General features: G+C 36.8%; 1 protein-coding gene across 1 annotated transcript in view; it reads right to left on the minus strand.

Moving 5' to 3' along the window:
* Cntnap5 (contactin associated protein family member 5) overlaps window positions 1-17,262 on the minus strand; it is an 824,707-nt gene that overhangs the window by 312,115 nt on the left and 495,330 nt on the right. Inside the window, exon 11 of the mRNA XM_046463789.2 lies at window positions 15,513-15,619. Within this exon, the coding sequence (XP_046319745.1) occupies window positions 15,513-15,619 (107 nt within the window). The remainder of the gene's footprint in view (window positions 1-15,512; window positions 15,620-17,262) is intronic.

Here is a 17,262-nt window from a genome sequence, read left to right on the forward strand (position 1 = left end):
ATGTGTGTACAGATACAGAGATATAGACAGATGAAAGGAAGACAGAATGAGAGAGAGAAAGATAACTTTCCTTCTAGCAACATGACAAAGTTTAACTATTAGGCATATTAGAGGCTGTGACAGGAAGGACCAAGCAATCACAGAGCTCAGCTATCTCTTGCTAAGTACCACCAGGTCCTTAAATGATGTTATTCCCATTTTTTAAAAATAATTATCAAATTGGCAAAAACCCAAACATTTAACAATGCTTTTATGAATCTCTGGGGAAACTAGTCCTCTTGCACTAGTAGTGAGTGAATTTGGCCCCATGCCTTTGGAAGTTAATTTGGTAGTATACAGCAAAATCACATATAAACTTTGATCCATCTATTGCTTTTCTGTGAATTTACCACACAGATATGTTTGCTACTGTGTGAAATAATTATGTTCAAGTTTATTCAGTGGTTTAAATAAAACCACAATGATTTTTGAGATCCAAAAATAAATCTTTAAAAAAGCTCATCAATTAGGGTTACATGAATTGAATGATGGTACAATTTTACAATAGGATTTCAAACAACTAAAAAATTAAGAATAAAACTCTTTATGTATGGATATGTAAAAAATCTATGATGATTGTTACAATAAAATATCAAAATGCAAAGCTGTGGAATATGCACTATGTTTGCTTGCATCTTTGCAAATAAATTCAAGTAGAAGGTGGGAGTTACCTGTAATAGGCTGAAGGTAACTCTAAAGAAACAGAACACAGGGACAGAAATATGGGTCTTCACTGCACTTATTTTTATGTGCATTGATTTTTGACCCTTTTGAGCATAGTATCTATTAAAAATTTTCATTTTAAAGATTTAGTTAGGCATGGTGATACATGCCTACAATCCCAGCTACTCAGGAGACTGAGGAAGGAGAATCATTTGAGTCTAGGAGTTCAAGGACAGACTGTATCAGAGTGAGACACCCATCTCGTAATAAGTGAATAAATTCTAAACACTCTTTTAAAGAATTATGTTTTAAAAAATAGGGCTTGGGGGCATATCCCAGTGGTAGAATGCTTACCTAACATATATCGGATCTTGTGTTTAATTCCTAGCACACATACACATGCACACACACACACACACACACAAAAAAAAAATCAAGTACTATGTATTAAGACAAATACATAGATAGCAAATAGATTCTTAAAATCTATGGAAAGATTTTAGTCCAGAAAAGACGGCATAGACTCCTTTCTCCCTGACAGTCCCTGTTACAAGCCTGCAGAATAAAGTAAAAGGAAAAGCAGTCAAGAATTCAGGAATGTGGATGGGAAGCTGATGTGGTTTGGGCCTTGGAATCTGAAGAAGTGGTACAGCACCCGTGTACCTACACTGCCCAACAGACCCAAATGGTGACCTGAGGCTGACCTTTCCTGACCCTCTTCTAGCAACAGATGGCAACCCAGGTAGGATCAGCCCTCCATGCCCCACAAATACTAGATTGAATCTGGGGAGTACCTTTGCTAACCCCAGGTATATAAAGAAGGACCAGTGGGGTGATCCACAGGGAGCCCACTAGCAGAAAGTGGCCATGGTGATCTGCCCCTTGTGGGCACAGCTGTAGTCTCCCCTCCTAAGGACATGGGGGAAGCCAGGCTGTACCTGTAGGATGGATGCTGCCACAAAAGCAAGCAGTCTGACACAGGAAGCCTGAGTATCCACAGTTCTCTCCAGAAACACAAACTCCGGTACATGCCATGGAATACTATTGAATTTTTTTTAAAAAAATTCAGCAACTTGAATGTATCTTCAAGAAATTATGCTGAATTTAAAAAAAAAAAAGTTCAACCACAAATTCTCTTCCCTCAGTCCTCACTTCCTACTAGCCTTATTTAGAGGTAGATTCTTAGAAGAAATCTCAGGGTTGAACGAAGACTGAATGAAGTATTGATGATTTATTAATTAGCTTCCACAGTAATAAAATACCTGAGTAGTTAACTGGTAAAGAAAAGTGTTTTGTTTTGTTTTTCTTTTTGGCTCACAATTTTGAAGGTTTCAGTCTGTGATTGCTTGAAACAAATGCATTTAGACAGGTGAGAAGGCAGCCCATAATGGCAGGAGCTTGTGGTGGGGCAAATCTGCACATATCATGACTCATGGAGCAAAAAGAGAGAGGCACAGGAGGAGCCCCTCAGGCCTCTTAAAGGGCATACCTCAAAGACCTAAGGAACTCTCACTAGGCCATGCCTCCTAGAAGTTCCACCAAATCCTAATAGCACCATTCAAGATCCAAACTATAGCAGATGGATATATTAAACTGGGCCTTGTTAATTCTTGCATTGTGGTATACAGGAATTAGAAGAATGTGTATCACCTAAGAGTGGAAAGGAAAATACTGAGTTGTGCCTAAGATTGTATCCAGAGGTAAGGGTCAATAAAATTTAAAGCAGGGTAGGAGATTAAAAAAGAGAGAGAGAGAGTTGTGTTTTGACTGCATATTCTGCATCTTAGTCAAAGGCAAGTTTACACTATTACCAGTATAATCTTTAAGGTACTACACAAACTTAGTGAAGTCGGTTGTACACAGGAACATTGTATTGTGCAGGTGAAGTATGACATTTTAGGCAGAAGTATAATATATGGTCAAAGGAGATAAGTGCAGGGCTCCAAGTTGACAAGTGGGTAGATGTAATGGCCCGTTTTATGGGTCCACTTGGAAATAGTATCCAGTTACTCAATCAAACACTAATCAATGTATTATCTAAAGGTATTTTGTAGAAGTGATTAAAATACGAAATCAGTAGAGAGAAGACAAGAATAGAAACATGGGTTTTCTCTTCAATTACAGGAAATCAGAGAGAGAGAGAACAGTAGGGACACCCCTTCTTTGGAGGACTCCTTATAACTCTGTAAAGAGGACTTAAATGATAACTTCTCCAAAGAGAATCACTGGGGACCCAAATACAACTAACTCAACAAAGTTAGAAGGTAAATTTCACTAAGAGAAACAAATCTTCTAATTCCCAGAGAAGCAGTGACAGCAGGAAGAAGTGGTTAACCTGTCTCTAGAGCATCAACTTGAGGAAGGAAGCAAGAAAACACACATTTGAAAATTCATTCCCAATAGAAATGAGCATTTGCTACTAATCCAAAAGTTATCCACAGAAGAACAGAAACTGTAGAAATGCAGAGTCTTGATGAAGCAAAGCAAGCAAACGCAGCTGAGTGCCTCTTGCAGAGGCACTATACCCAATGCTCTACGTGTGATCTATTACTTAATTACAAAAAATCCATAGAAATAGGTATCACTATCTCCATAATTAGAGATGAGACAAATCAGAGTTCCGAGTTAAACAAAATTTCCTGTCACTCATTTAGGTAAGTGGTAGAGCTTGGAACTGACCCCAAGACAGCCTAATTTTCAAAAGCAATTCACTTTTCATGCTCTATCTTTAAAAAAAAAAAAAAACAAAACAATGGAGCGGAATTTTTTCTAGACCTTTGGAACAATCCCTCGTGATGTTGTTAAACACAAGACTCCTGTAAGTGGAAGCCAGGGAAATAGGTTCTCCTTCTGGTGGCCTGTGAGCATAGGCATCCCTATTCTGCACATGTTCCACATCAGTTCTTCGTCTAAATGCCTATTTAGACAACAGGCAGTAATGAAATCAAACGTTAGCAGACGGAAACACTCACTTCCTATTCTAGCCATAATGACAGCGGCATCAGGGAGACAGGAGCAGGGGAGTGATTGCCAGGGTTTCCATCATCACATTAGCTGCCAGCAGGAAATCTGTGCTACTGAAAACTGACTTTGACAACTCTGCTGTTGACAGACTAATAAACTCAGTTGCATGTCCTGCTATGACATGGATGGTTTTATATCATTGTTATGTTTTCTGTGTATGTTTACTTAACCAAATGCCCTATTTATGCTAGTATCTTAATATTGTGCACTGCAGCTACTCCAACTGAAAGATGATTTAGAAGCCAGTTTGAGAACTAATGGGGACTTGATGTGGGAACTTTAATAAATATGTTTTGAATAAAAAGATGAAGCCTCGTTCCTTTAACCAAATTAAAAAAAAATGAAATGTTTCTCTACATGGTGGCTAAAAAGAAAGCATAGCAGACGCTGTGGGGTACCACATAATTTGCTGTTTTTTTTTTTACTTTGCCTCAGTGTAGAAGGTATATAAGCATACTTTGAGGAAATGCAACATGTTGAAAATTGGAATTCTACTCTCTCAATATTTATTTTGTACAAGCAATATTCCAGTCCTAGTGTTGGGTGCTGGAAACATATAAAGAAAAAGTCATAATGCCTGAACTCAAGGAATCACACACACACAAAAAAATGTCAATTATTTCAACCACATATACACACAGAGGGGATGCTAAAGAAGGGTGTTGGGTTGAACAGAGAATTACTTGAAGAAAAGTGAACAAGAAAATTCTAGGCAGAAGTAACCACAGGCCAAAAGATGAGAATGATAAAAAGAACTCAGAACCTAATTAGGTAATGAATAATCATCAGAATGGCTATAACATGCATGCATAAGGGGGCAAATAGTGATGGTCTTTGCTAACTGAGTTGAAATAGCAAGGCTTTTGTTCAATAGGATAATGAAGAGACACTAAAAGAATTTGAAACTGAGCAGTAACATAATCAAAGTATTTTTTAGGAGGGGGTAAACAAAAAGTAAAATTTTAAATTATCCCTGAAATTTTGCTTAACAACCACAGATCTCACCAAGTGAATGCTATAGCTGAAGAATCTTGGGAGTAGTCACAGTATTCAGGTTTTTTTTTTTTTTTCAATTCAACTTGGGTCTTATAACTATGTCCTTGGGCTCTCAATTCTAAACTGCTCTGAATTTCATATCTTTCCTCCATATATTAGGAAAAAAATGAATACTTGCCTTGTCCCTCACCAAGGTTGCAGTGGAAACAAAATGATATAAATATATAAGAAAGAACTTATAAGGGAGGATTGTGATCATACTTGTCAGAAATTTCACGCCCATTGATTCATGAATTTATCCCAGGAGCAATAAGGGGCGGACTCTATTATTTTTCTCTTGCATGTGGTACTAGTGAAGTTTAAACTGGTGGAATAACTTGCCATAGGTCACAGTATTATTGTGTTGCAGAATTTTAATGGATGAATAAATGTTTCCTGAATTTTGTATCTGAATTACGCAGTCAAAATATTTTTGCAAAGTTCAAACTGGGGATTTATTTGATGACAATTTATTTGGTGAAGTCAGTCATAGTTTAAAACAAAACTGATAAACTATATTGAGCAATCTCACACTCTCTTCAATCTCTTACTGCTTATTACTCTTATTACTCTCTGAGTTGCCCACTCCAAATGAAACCCCAGGAATTCAGCATTGCCCAATGCTTCAAGGGGAATGGGCAAGAGTTTTGAACATCTATGACCCTTATATTTTATCTTGTTTTACTGTTAAAGGTTTTTTGAGTAATAATGTGAATGAATGCTCTGTTTTTTTCTAAACCACAGAAGAGAGAAGGCTCTTTGATTGATGGAAAAATGTTATTCTGGGCTCTAACATTTAAAAAATGGTTAAGAAATATAAACTGTACAATGTGATTACAGCACACCATAGTAAGTAAACACACTCACTGGAATCATGCAAGAGCAAGTCAAAACAATCTTTGCTAGTGATCATGTACAATCTATGTACAATTCACATTTCATTCACAAGAAATCACAGGTTACACAAACCTACTTCCTTAAACTCATCTGGCAGAGAAGACTTGAACTGCACTCCCTTCACCACAGCCTGGGGTTCTGTGGGTGACATTATGCTTCTCAGGTCATTATTGGTGGTAGTGCCTATGCAAAAATCTTCATCTCTGTTTGGTAACATATAGAGGAAAAGCATCGCTCTGGCCATATGCTTTGGTAGCACAGGAAGATAAATCACTAGATGTCTCTTTCATGAAATTTTATTCAAAATAACTCTAGATATGAAATGGTTATAACCAAAGAAGGAAATGCCAGATTTTAAATACTGTGCTAGTTGTTTTCCATGTCTCTTTTAATCAACACAATAACTGTGTAATGGAGTTATAATTATATTAGAGATAAATGATTTGATGCTAAAAAAGTTAAGTAATTTGTCTAATACTGAGGTGTTATCCATAAACTCGATCTGTTCACATCCAAAGCAGAGGCACAGATGGAAAATGAGTTTTCATGAAGTGAGTTAAAATATGTATGTATATTCCAGATGACTTCTCACTCATGGGACAAACCAGAGTTTTGTATTTCTCTGGCAGTTAGTCTTCTGATGATTGAAATACATTAGGAATAAATGCTCATTGTTCTTGCTCAATGTTCAAAGTTAATATCAATGGTTCTCTGAAGGAAGGTAACATCAACAATTAAATTATCTTCAGTTAATTATCTTCTCTCATATTTTGGGATCTTTTGTGCTTCTAGGGGTTTGGAATAAAACCAAAATTTGTGATTACATTTTTGTACTTTGCCAATGCAACATAATTATTTGAAGTAGCTTCAATTAACAATGGGGTAGGGAAAGATGGAGGGAGAGATATTGACAAAGAGGAAGGAAAGAACAAATAGAACAATTTAACATATAGGAGATGACTCTGGGAAGCTCTTAAATGACTGAGATGTACTCAAAAGGAAAAAAAAAATGATCTAAGGTGAATATGCACCCTTGCACCTCCTGCTCTCTGTTAGGAAGTCTTTGCATGAGTTTTGTTTATAAATCCTGCTGTATTCCATCAAATATTTACAACTGCTCTTCCTTCCACTTAGAGATGTTATAATGAGAAAAGGAAGTGCTTTTAAGCCATCTAGAACTGAGTTCAAATCCCACTTCCACCAGTTCTGTGGCTTTAATCATTTTGGCTATGAAAGAATGTTTACATTTATCGATCGTCTGCTATGGTAGAGTAAGTGCTGTGTGAGCGATACTGAAGGAGCAAAGAGGTATCTAAGATAGGTCTGAGCAGTTTTTTGAAGACGTTTGCAGAGAATACTCTTGACAAATAATCTGAAGGAAAATAGTGAGAAGTCTTTCTGGTTAGGAGAATTGCCTATGTATAGACAGAGTTGCTTAAACATCTGCCATAGTTAAGCCCAATCAGATTTATGAATATGAGAAAGACTCACAGCTTAAGAGTACATGCAGTTATCCCTCTTCACCTGCAATTTTGCTTTCTGAGGTTCTAGTTATAGTCAACAGTAGCTGGAAAATATTCAATGTAAAATTCTAGAAATAAACAATTCATACATTTTCAAAATTTTAGTAAAGGATACTGTTATTGAGTGTTTTATTTTATCATTAGCTATTATTGTTAATATCTTACTGTTCCTAACTTATAAATCAAGTTTATCAAAGATATGTATGCATAGGAAAATTTAGGGTATAGGGTTTGGTGGGATCAGTGATTTCAGGCATATACTGCAGGTCTTGGACTGAACCCCATGGATAAGGGGGAAATAGTGTATTTGAAGCAGTTGCTGAAGCATGTGGCACTTAAACTGGGTTCCACAAATACTCACTCCCTTCTCTTTATGCTACTGGCCCTCACATATCCTCCATGCTCACTTCTCTTCAGATCCTTTCTCTCTAGTCATCCTTGAAAAACACTGCCTGAAACTCTCTGCTTATTCAAGTTTGGGTCTGGCCTCACTTGTAGGTTCAAGCACTCTTCCAAGAACTTTATTATGGCCATCTCAGTCCACTTGGATTCCTCCCTTCACGGAGCAGCAACCTTCCTACAGCCAATCCTGGGCACTTAGTTACCCAAGGTCATGCACTACTTGTATGTTAATGGATTTGTGGGTGTTAGACTTCTCTCCTGAGAGTGCAATACTCTCAGAAGTAAAGCTTTTGAATCATCTGGATCCTGCCAACACTTAGATCTGTCCTTTGTCAATAAATTAACTTGGAATAGCTTATTCCGATACATTCCAATAATGTCACCATGAAGGGCTGCCAGTAGAAAATGAGTTTTCCTCATTGCTTTATCTTTGTCTTCCTCCAACTTCTATTCTAAATTTCCACCAGTCATTTAAGGATTGACAACTAGTATAATGAAAGAGTAACCTGGGGGATACTACTTAGACATCTCTTCTAATAGTCTATTTCTGAAGCATGCCATTCTGGTTTCTAGGATACCACTTTTTCATAGCTCTTATTTTTTTCCTTCCCACTCCATGTTGGTTGTGTGTCATATGTACCTCTTCTTGAGTCCCTCAGAATTTTTGCTTACCAGGTTTCACTTTTCGACCTGACATGCCTTATTGATTTCATCTGCTCAAAGGGTTCAGTAATTACATACCCACTGATTCTGATCTTCTCCCCAGACTTTAATGGAAAGTTTTCCAGTTACTTCTGCACAGTGGAAACGTATCCAGGAAAATACTGTGCCCCAAACAGAACTGCTGATGGTATCCACTAAATTTCTTCTTCCTACATGTCCTCTATCTGTTCAAATAGTAGCCAACATGGATCAGGGACTTTTCCTGTGCCAGATACCATGCTAAAATTTTATGGAGATGCTTTTATTCTTTTATTTAATCCTCTTAATATCTCCATGAGGTGATTGCTTATCATGCCATTTTTCTTCATCTGTGACAGATCCCAGATGATGAAGTTAAAGCACATAGCTCACATAGCCCACCCAGGTCATATATCTTGTAAATTGCAGATCTGAATTTGATACTAAGCTGTCACACCAAGCCAGACCTGAAGACTCAGTCACTCCATATCTCATTGACAAACTCTTCCAAGCTAAAAGTTAAGTCATTCTCTCTACCTTGTTCAGTGTGTCTTCAAGTTTTCTCGATCCAATTTTAGATATGCTTTTACATCAGGTCTTTTCTTTCTAGCTTGCTCCGTCTCTCATCATTTGCTGCCTACCAATTGCAAACACTATTCCCCATATCTCTCCCTAAAAATACACGTCTTCTAACTTCAGTATATGGTCTACAATATCACCACAGTTATATTTTCAAAACAAATCTGATAACAAATCCAATGATAACATAATTACTAGCAACTCTATTTCCAACATTAAAATAAAAAAAAAAAATACACCATGACTGGATCTTAGTTGCCCAGCAGACAGGCTCACTCCTTCTCAATCTGTCACCTGCACTCATTATGCTTGGACTTCCTGTATCTCTATCTTTTGCTATTTTATCTCTGCAAGATGTCTTATAACCCATCTTTGTTCCATGGTCTTCCACTTTTCTCTTCCTTTGCAGATGTTGTTCACTCTTCCTAGAAGACTCTTCTCCTTGCAATTCTTCCTACTTGTCCTTTATCTCCACTCGAACTTCTTTCTGAAAACCTCCTCATCTTCCCCAGCAAATACCACTATTCTCATTCTAGCAACGCAACATCATAAAGTGCAAATATCTCATAATCTCACTTATGAATATGAATGAATATATATATATATATATATATATATATATATGTATATTCATATTCATTTAGGGACTACGTAACAGGGATGAGAAAAGACAATGGAGAGCTGGCAAAGATTGAGACACCATTCTGTCCTATGGCATTCTCATCAAATGGCACACTATGTTATCTTCTCTACTTAATTACTTGTCTCATCGATTATATGATATACCCTGTATATCACCAGTGGTTTATTTGTGGTTCCTACTATTAAAAGCAAGACATAGTTATTCCCTCCACGAGTTTATAGTCTCACTAGAAGAGTTAACATGGAAGAAAATAATAGCAAAGAAGACTGTGGTTAATGTCATAAAATGAAGCAGTATATCAATTCAGCAGTCTCCTCCTCCTCTTCTTCCTCCTTCATCTAGCTGCCAATGAGAACAATTTGCTGATGGCATTTAGGGATTAGATCTTAATGGGAGACTTAAAGAATAATATTAAGATATGAGTTGACCTGAACTCAGAGACATGAACAATGATTTTTTTTAAAGTCTTTATTACCAGCATCCCCTACTCTCTCTAACCTTTCCTTCTAACCATCCAAATGCTGTGCAGTCAGAGGACCATTTACCTACAGTTAAACAAGCAAAGCGATATTGCTCTGTGATGACTACTGTACAGTCCAATGGCCAGACAACTTGATATGCTTCTAATCAATACCTGGTTATTGACTGCCCAAAGGAAGAAGCACTATATCAAGCTTGGGAGAGGAAGAAAGCTGACATACGCTTATAAAGCTGAAAAATGAGCTAAAAGCATTGTTAGGATGTCAGAGAGTCGTACCGTGAGAAGGGATTAGTAAACACTGAGACACACTAAAGGGATCCTGCACAGGGATCCCATGAATGTTATCAGACATAGACATCAAGAAGGTCAAGAACTGTCTCACTAGACAGTATAAATACAGAGGATGATAAGTACTCCTATCACAATTGGCAAGTCAGCCCTCTGTAACAGCAATCACTGAATGCATAGTTACTGACAATAAATGTGCTTTCAAAATGTACTTGAGTGACCAAAAAAAAAAATATGGAAAAAATGCCATGCCCAAGGTTCAGGTTGTGGCAAGAAGTCTTTTCCTTATCAGGGACTGTTAATGAAATAATATCAATTTAATATGCAATTGTTTAGTAAAAAGACATGTTGAATAAATGAGTAAATAATTCTGACAGTGATGGTGACAGAAGATCTCGGAAAATAGTCATCAGAGTATAAACTTTATTAAGACTTTAGAAAAGTTGGTAATATGAATGAAGACCCTTCAAATTACTTATAACCTTTGACCCAAGAATGCCACTTCTTAGATGAGTTTATATAAACACTAGAACTTGTGGGGTTCACACTTAAGCACAGTGAGGCTCACCATTGTGTTGGTTATAACATTGAACATTTGGAAACAACACAAAATATATAAAAATGTTACAAAATATAAAAGTGTATTTTTTATATTTTATAAGAATATAAAAAATAAATGTATCATTAGATTATTTATTATGTAGTATCAAAGTGCCATTTACGAATGTTGCAATAGTGTGAGAAAAGTCTTGATTATAATGGTAAGTGATCTCTACTCCCTTAGGGAAAGTGCTTTGTGGGAATCCCATAAGGGCTTCAGCAAGAAATGAACAGAACTGCTCATTTTTCCTATCTTGATCCAGGCAAGTGCACCTACATTGTTCTGAATCATAGCATGTATATTCTGGCCATCATGCCTTTACTCTTGCCAGTCTCCTTGCTTTTGATACTCTTCCTTTTACCTACATCTATTTCAAATTCAGCTGTCCTTCAAATCCTATCTCATTCTACTTCCTTCTATAATGCTTTCATGATTATTTTAGAACACACACAAAAAAATTTCATCTCTTGGACCCCTAGGACTGCATTTTAATGAGGACGTCACAATACCCTACTGTGTCTCATGCATATGATGGATAACATTAAGTTCATATATGGAACTTTGCACATGTCCTACTTGTTTGAGATAAGGAATAAGATATAGGGCTTAAGCATGTGGCATATAATATCAGATTCCTTTACTTCATGTCCATTCTCTGAGACATGTGACCTTGAGAAAGTTATGTATCCTTTCTGGTTCTCAATGTTCTCCTGTGTAAAATGGAGGCAATAATGATATCCAGCTCAATTTATTCTTATATTGCAATGGTATCTACCTAACTATCTGCTAAGCTTCTACAATGAAAAAAAAATGTTCTTTTAAATCTTAATTTGTACACCTAATAAGGTGGTCATGAAATACCATAATCAAGATGTATCCTGAAGAGTTAGAAGTTTGGCTTCAAGTTTACAAACTTCTGAACTCATAGATTATATAAAACTAACGACCAACTGATAAATGTTGGCTGGCAGCTAGAATTGCATCTGGATCACAAACATTGTTTACTTTTAGTTATTCATCTAGAAAAAAAAAGAATAAAACCTAAAGGAGAAAGTTCCTCACCCTAATAACTTTCAAACATCATGGAATAGTGTCCAATGGCACATCCTTGGATACATGATAGACTTGAATACCTTCTCTATGGAGAGGCTGCCACAAATGGAAAGGAATTGGACACACTTGTCATCTCCTTCCTAAACAGGTGGCTTTGAACAAGGTGTATTTGATATGTGACATAACTTGCATACCCAAGTTATTTATGTGTTATCAGGCAAGGGGAAAAGAAAATCAAGATACACTAAAGATCCCTGTGCTTTCGGCAGCAACCTGAAATATCTGAAGACTGGAAATTCCCATGTTGCCATTCCTTAGAAGTTCATTGTCACCCTTTACCTTCCTCAATCAGATCTCTCTTTCATCCACAAGAATTAGAGAAGTTAATCCCATCTATCCCAGGTCTGCTCTATTGGCCCACCTTTGCTGGAAAGCACAAATAATGAGAACAACATATCCTGAAGAGCTTAAAAAATACAAAATAATACTCAAAAATTAGCACTTTAATATTATTATAAATATTTTATCAATCTAAAAAATTTAGGTAATTGTTCTGATTGATGATGAGTTCTTCAATACAACATGCCTCAACACACCAAGGATGACCCTGCCATTTTGACATGAGCAAGATTGTGGGCTGGTTTGTTTATTTTGACCCAAGGGCTTTCTGGGTGCCACCATCTGCATTTGGGCAGCTCCCACTCTTAAATTCTCATGGCTCAGGTATGAGGCACATATTTATTGAAGGCAAGAACTGGTTCACTCAGTTTAAGAAGTACTCAAAACAGTGGGGTCACCCAAATAGCAGAGGGAGAGATTAGTCAGAGGAAGAAGGACAGATCCTTGAATTACACCGCCATCCAAGGTGTGCTTGCCAAACGTCACAGATACCCAAGCAGCTCTGATTTGTTCTGGCTACATGCCCAGAATGGAAGATAGAGTTTCACAGAGTTTCAGTTTACAGTGTAGGAACTGTACAATTTCACAAAAAGGGAAATGGGAAGGTGTTAAAAAAATTAAGGAATGATATTTTTACTACTTGATATGTCGAGTCTCCTGCTCACAAGACTTGACAGCATTCCTTTAAAAATCAGCACCTCACCTCCATCAATTTTCAACTTCACACTTAAAAAAAAAAAAAACTAGAAATCTTCTATTTTCAGCCTAATGGATAGAGAAAATTAAAGGAGAACAGCATCTGTGAAGATGAACTCCTCACCAAAAAAAAAAAAAAAAAAATTGCTACGTTACTTTTGGAGAAAATGAACACATAAACGTTGAATGCTGTAATGTGCTTTGACTGGGATTTAGTTTGCTTTGGGTTAAATCTTCTCCAGGGCTCTTTTGTTTTACTATTAGACTGATGAACATGTCAATTTCCTTTGAGCTTCTTCCAAGAGCACACTGACATACAAACTCAACAGTCCTGTGCATGTCCTGCAATGTTTCTGGACAAGTGCATGTTGCTCTTGACTATGTGAGGATAATATTTCTGGAAACAGACTTTTAAAGTTTATAGATTGATATTAATTGGAGTCTTTGATAAAAATATGATTTTCTCCCTAGATAGGTCTGCAAGAATTCATGAGTTTTTCCTCATAGCATCTTAAAGGGAAAAAAAAAAAAAGATCTCTAAAGAGAGAAAATTATGTACTTATTCAAGTATAATATAATTATGTACTTAGTCAAGTATAATGGCTGGGTAAAATTTAACTTCAATCTCTCTCTCTCATTCCCATGTTCTCTTCATCATTCCAAGTTTTTAAATAGCAATATTTAAATGAAATATATTCTAATATAGCCAGATGACATTTCTCAATTTCCCAAGCAACTAATAGCAATAACATCATCATCCCATAATGACCACTGAACTAATTCTTTTCTGATTCAGTTAGATTCTTCTATGGGCATCATTGGTATATGCCACATTCTGTGGCACAACAGAGTTCATGGGATGGCTGAGAAGAACACAAAAATCAGAGCATCAACATTGTTCCTTCTTGACTAGAGTGAATTTAGTCCAGTGGACATCTACCAACCCCTTCCGTAATCTTTGAGGGCCAGGCAACAACGTCAGGAACTCAGGAAAAACTGGTGAGATCTGCCCCAGAATGATATATCCCTACGGTCCTCAAAATACATCTAAGCCTTGGTTGGCTTCAGTGTCTTTCTATAATATCTTCTACCACCTGTCCTTCCAATTTCCAATTTCATATTTTCCATGAAATCTCCCACAATGACTGCCAGCACCTTCAGATGTGTCTTTCTCACTTAATACTTAAGTCCATCACTCAGCATGGAATAAAATTTTCTAGAGGGCAACCATTTGTTTGGTTGTCTTTTGTTTGATGATCCCAATGAGAATATTAAATTGCGGGACTCAGGGCTCCAATTCGTTCTTTCTTTTTTTTTTTTCTTTGCTTCTTATGTTTGCACAATTTAGCCTACCTCCTGTCCTGTCTTCTCCACCACCATCGTCCCGTCCTGTGTTACTACCTGCAGACTCAGACTTTATGTTTCCTGCCTCCATCCATTCCTTTGCTCTGAGTATCCCTTTTTTGTTGTTGCCATTGTTCAGCCAGGTCTCTACAAAAGATCAACCCAGGCCTTTTATACGAAGCCTCCTCCAAGCCAGGATTGACAGGTACTTATCGCCAGTGCTCAGGTTTGGTTGTCTCACAAGCCATGGTGGGAATGCACTTCATGCCCTCTTGTGTGTGCCCTTGTGACCCTATCTGGACAATGGACTGTGAGTGAAAGTAATATTTGCCACATAGAGAGAGGTCAAGGTATTTAAAAGCTAGCCCCTGCTTTCCTGTCTCCGCCCCTGTGTGTCCTTCTCTCTGCTCTGGCAACATTCCAGATGATGAAACCTCCATGATAAGAGGAAAATGTGGAAGAAGACCTCCTACTGATGTGTGATGGGTATGTGTCATGGTCACGACATGGCCACTCATTACTTAAACCACCAAGATTCTAATTTTCTACTATGGCAACATAGCACAGCCTGGAAGACAGTGTAATTAACTTTAGAGCTACCTCTTGTGTGCCCATAGCATGTTTTCTTGTCCCAACCTCAACATGTATGTGACTGCATTGCCGCTATCCCATTTCCTGTCTTACCAGTAGTCTATGAACACCACAGGTTATAACTTTCATCCATGTGTGCTCCCATCCACCACAGTTTTGGCCTATGCTGTCCTCTAAAAAACTTACACTTAATGAATGAATACAATGTGTCCTCCAACAATAAATGCACCTTGTTATCCCATTAAGTCCCAATTTTTCAAGTCTGTGAATATTTAATGAAATTGACCCAGTTGCATTAAAATAGGTTGGAATCCATAACCGAGAACTTACATATCCTTTATAATATGTGTATCTGTGCGTATTTCAGATGCTATAATTATTCATTTATTACTTTTCTCAGGAGATCAGCCCTCTAAAAACACTAATTATTTCAAAGTTACCTTGAGTGGTATATTTTTTCTCAATTTAAGATTTTATAGGGGTTCTACCTCTGAACTAAGGAACACAATGGGTTAACACTGGCAATTCTGTAGCTTTGTCCATCCACTGTGCATAACCCATGCATCTACTCACAGTCATGGCAGGTGGCACCAGTGTAACCTGTGTCACTGCAGTTACAATAGAAAGTGGCCCAGGACTGGGAGCAGCTTCCTCCATGTTCACAATAGTTTGGCAAACACCTAATGTGAGATAGCACAAAAAAAGACAACAAAATTTAAAAAGTCAGTTAAAATAAAGAAGAAATAAATAATGTCTTATATCCAACAAAATGAATTAATTCTGGGAATTTATCCACTATAATCATATACCTAAGTCAGATTTCAAATGATGAACATAATATAATGGCTTAACCAAAACAGGTGTTTCCACCAGAGGCTGCCATGTAATGGAAGTCTCAGAGCCAAATTAAGCACTTGAGTTAATATTCCAGCACTGGGGTGAATGCTTATTGAATTTAAAATTAAACTGATGTGGTATTTTATTTATCACAGAGAAAATGTATACAGATCGTAATTTCATATGTTTTAAAGTTTTTGCATTTTTAAAGAAAAAGGGACAGATAATTGAGGTTACTCTCCATATGCTTCTCTCTTGGGAGAAGGCCAGGAAACTATTTTAAAATACATAAGCACAACATGAAATTTGAAAAGATGATGCCTGCTCACTTAACATGCAAGAAAATTGTATCATTTTTAAATGTGCCAGCGCTGTCCTTAAAATAAGGCCTTTACTAGTTATGGTCAAAACAATATTGCTATTCTGAGAAATATTTGCATCACACAATGAAAAGTTCTTTAAAACATTATGTAATTTGAAGCAGAAATCATACTTTGATGGCTTTGTTTAAGAATATGGTTCAAAATATGAAGACAATATATGCTAACTGCTGCTATTCACAATGATGTTCACAATGGTGAATCAAGGTAATTATCTAATATTAGAATATTACATAGGGGATCTGTTGCTCACAAGGTTAATGGGGCTACCATAAAATGACTACAAATAATGTAAACAACAACAACAAAAAGATCATCACAGATTGAGACTCGATTAGGTGAAAATCCCACATATGAAGCATGCCACAGAAACTAAAAAAAGAATCTATGAGTTTCAAAAATTTGGGTCTTAAATATGTTAGAGTTACTTGGGCTAGTGATAGTAAAGGTGATGCTTATTTCTCTAGGTGGAAATCATGGTTTTTAGGGACACATATGCCTGCGTTTAGATTCCAGCTTATCTATTCACTGTATGGTAGTTTGCATCTTGCACACATAGTTTAAAATTTCCAGTGTTGCTGCTGAGATGTACCCAGGAAGTGTAGTGAATAAAATTACGTGTAAAAGTAAGGATAAATACTGTAATTTCTGAAAACAATCTTTTCAATGAGTCTAAGAGAGCTATGGAAAACAAAATCTCACAAATTTAAAAAGAGAGAGGGTTCAATTACTGAAATTACAAAGGTGTATAAAACAACAAATGGGTTCATTGAGAACTACTAAGAATTGGAAGCCAGCAAAACACAGGATGATTTCCTCTAAGTGTCCTCGATAGGTAGGAAACCATCCAACAATGATTGTTTCAAAGCGCAGAAAGTAAAATCCCTGTGTATGTTCAGATGTATTATTAGAAATTTCTGCTCAGCACAGCAAACATAAAATTGTGCTGACAGGGATTATGTTTGGGGAAAACTTGCTGATAACTTCATGGCACTCAAGTCCGGCATAAAGAACAGGAAAAAAAACAAAGAGAGAAAAAAAAAAAAAAAAAAAACAATGTAAGAATCTTGCTGTGGAATGTGTTCATCAAAACTAAACCAAAATGT

This window comes from Marmota monax, unplaced genomic scaffold, assembly GCF_021218885.2.
Source record: "Marmota monax isolate L192 unplaced genomic scaffold, Marmota_monax_Labrador192_F-V1.1 WCK01_AAM20220418_F8-fsc00034, whole genome shotgun sequence".
NCBI classification, from domain to species: domain Eukaryota; kingdom Metazoa; phylum Chordata; class Mammalia; order Rodentia; family Sciuridae; genus Marmota; species Marmota monax.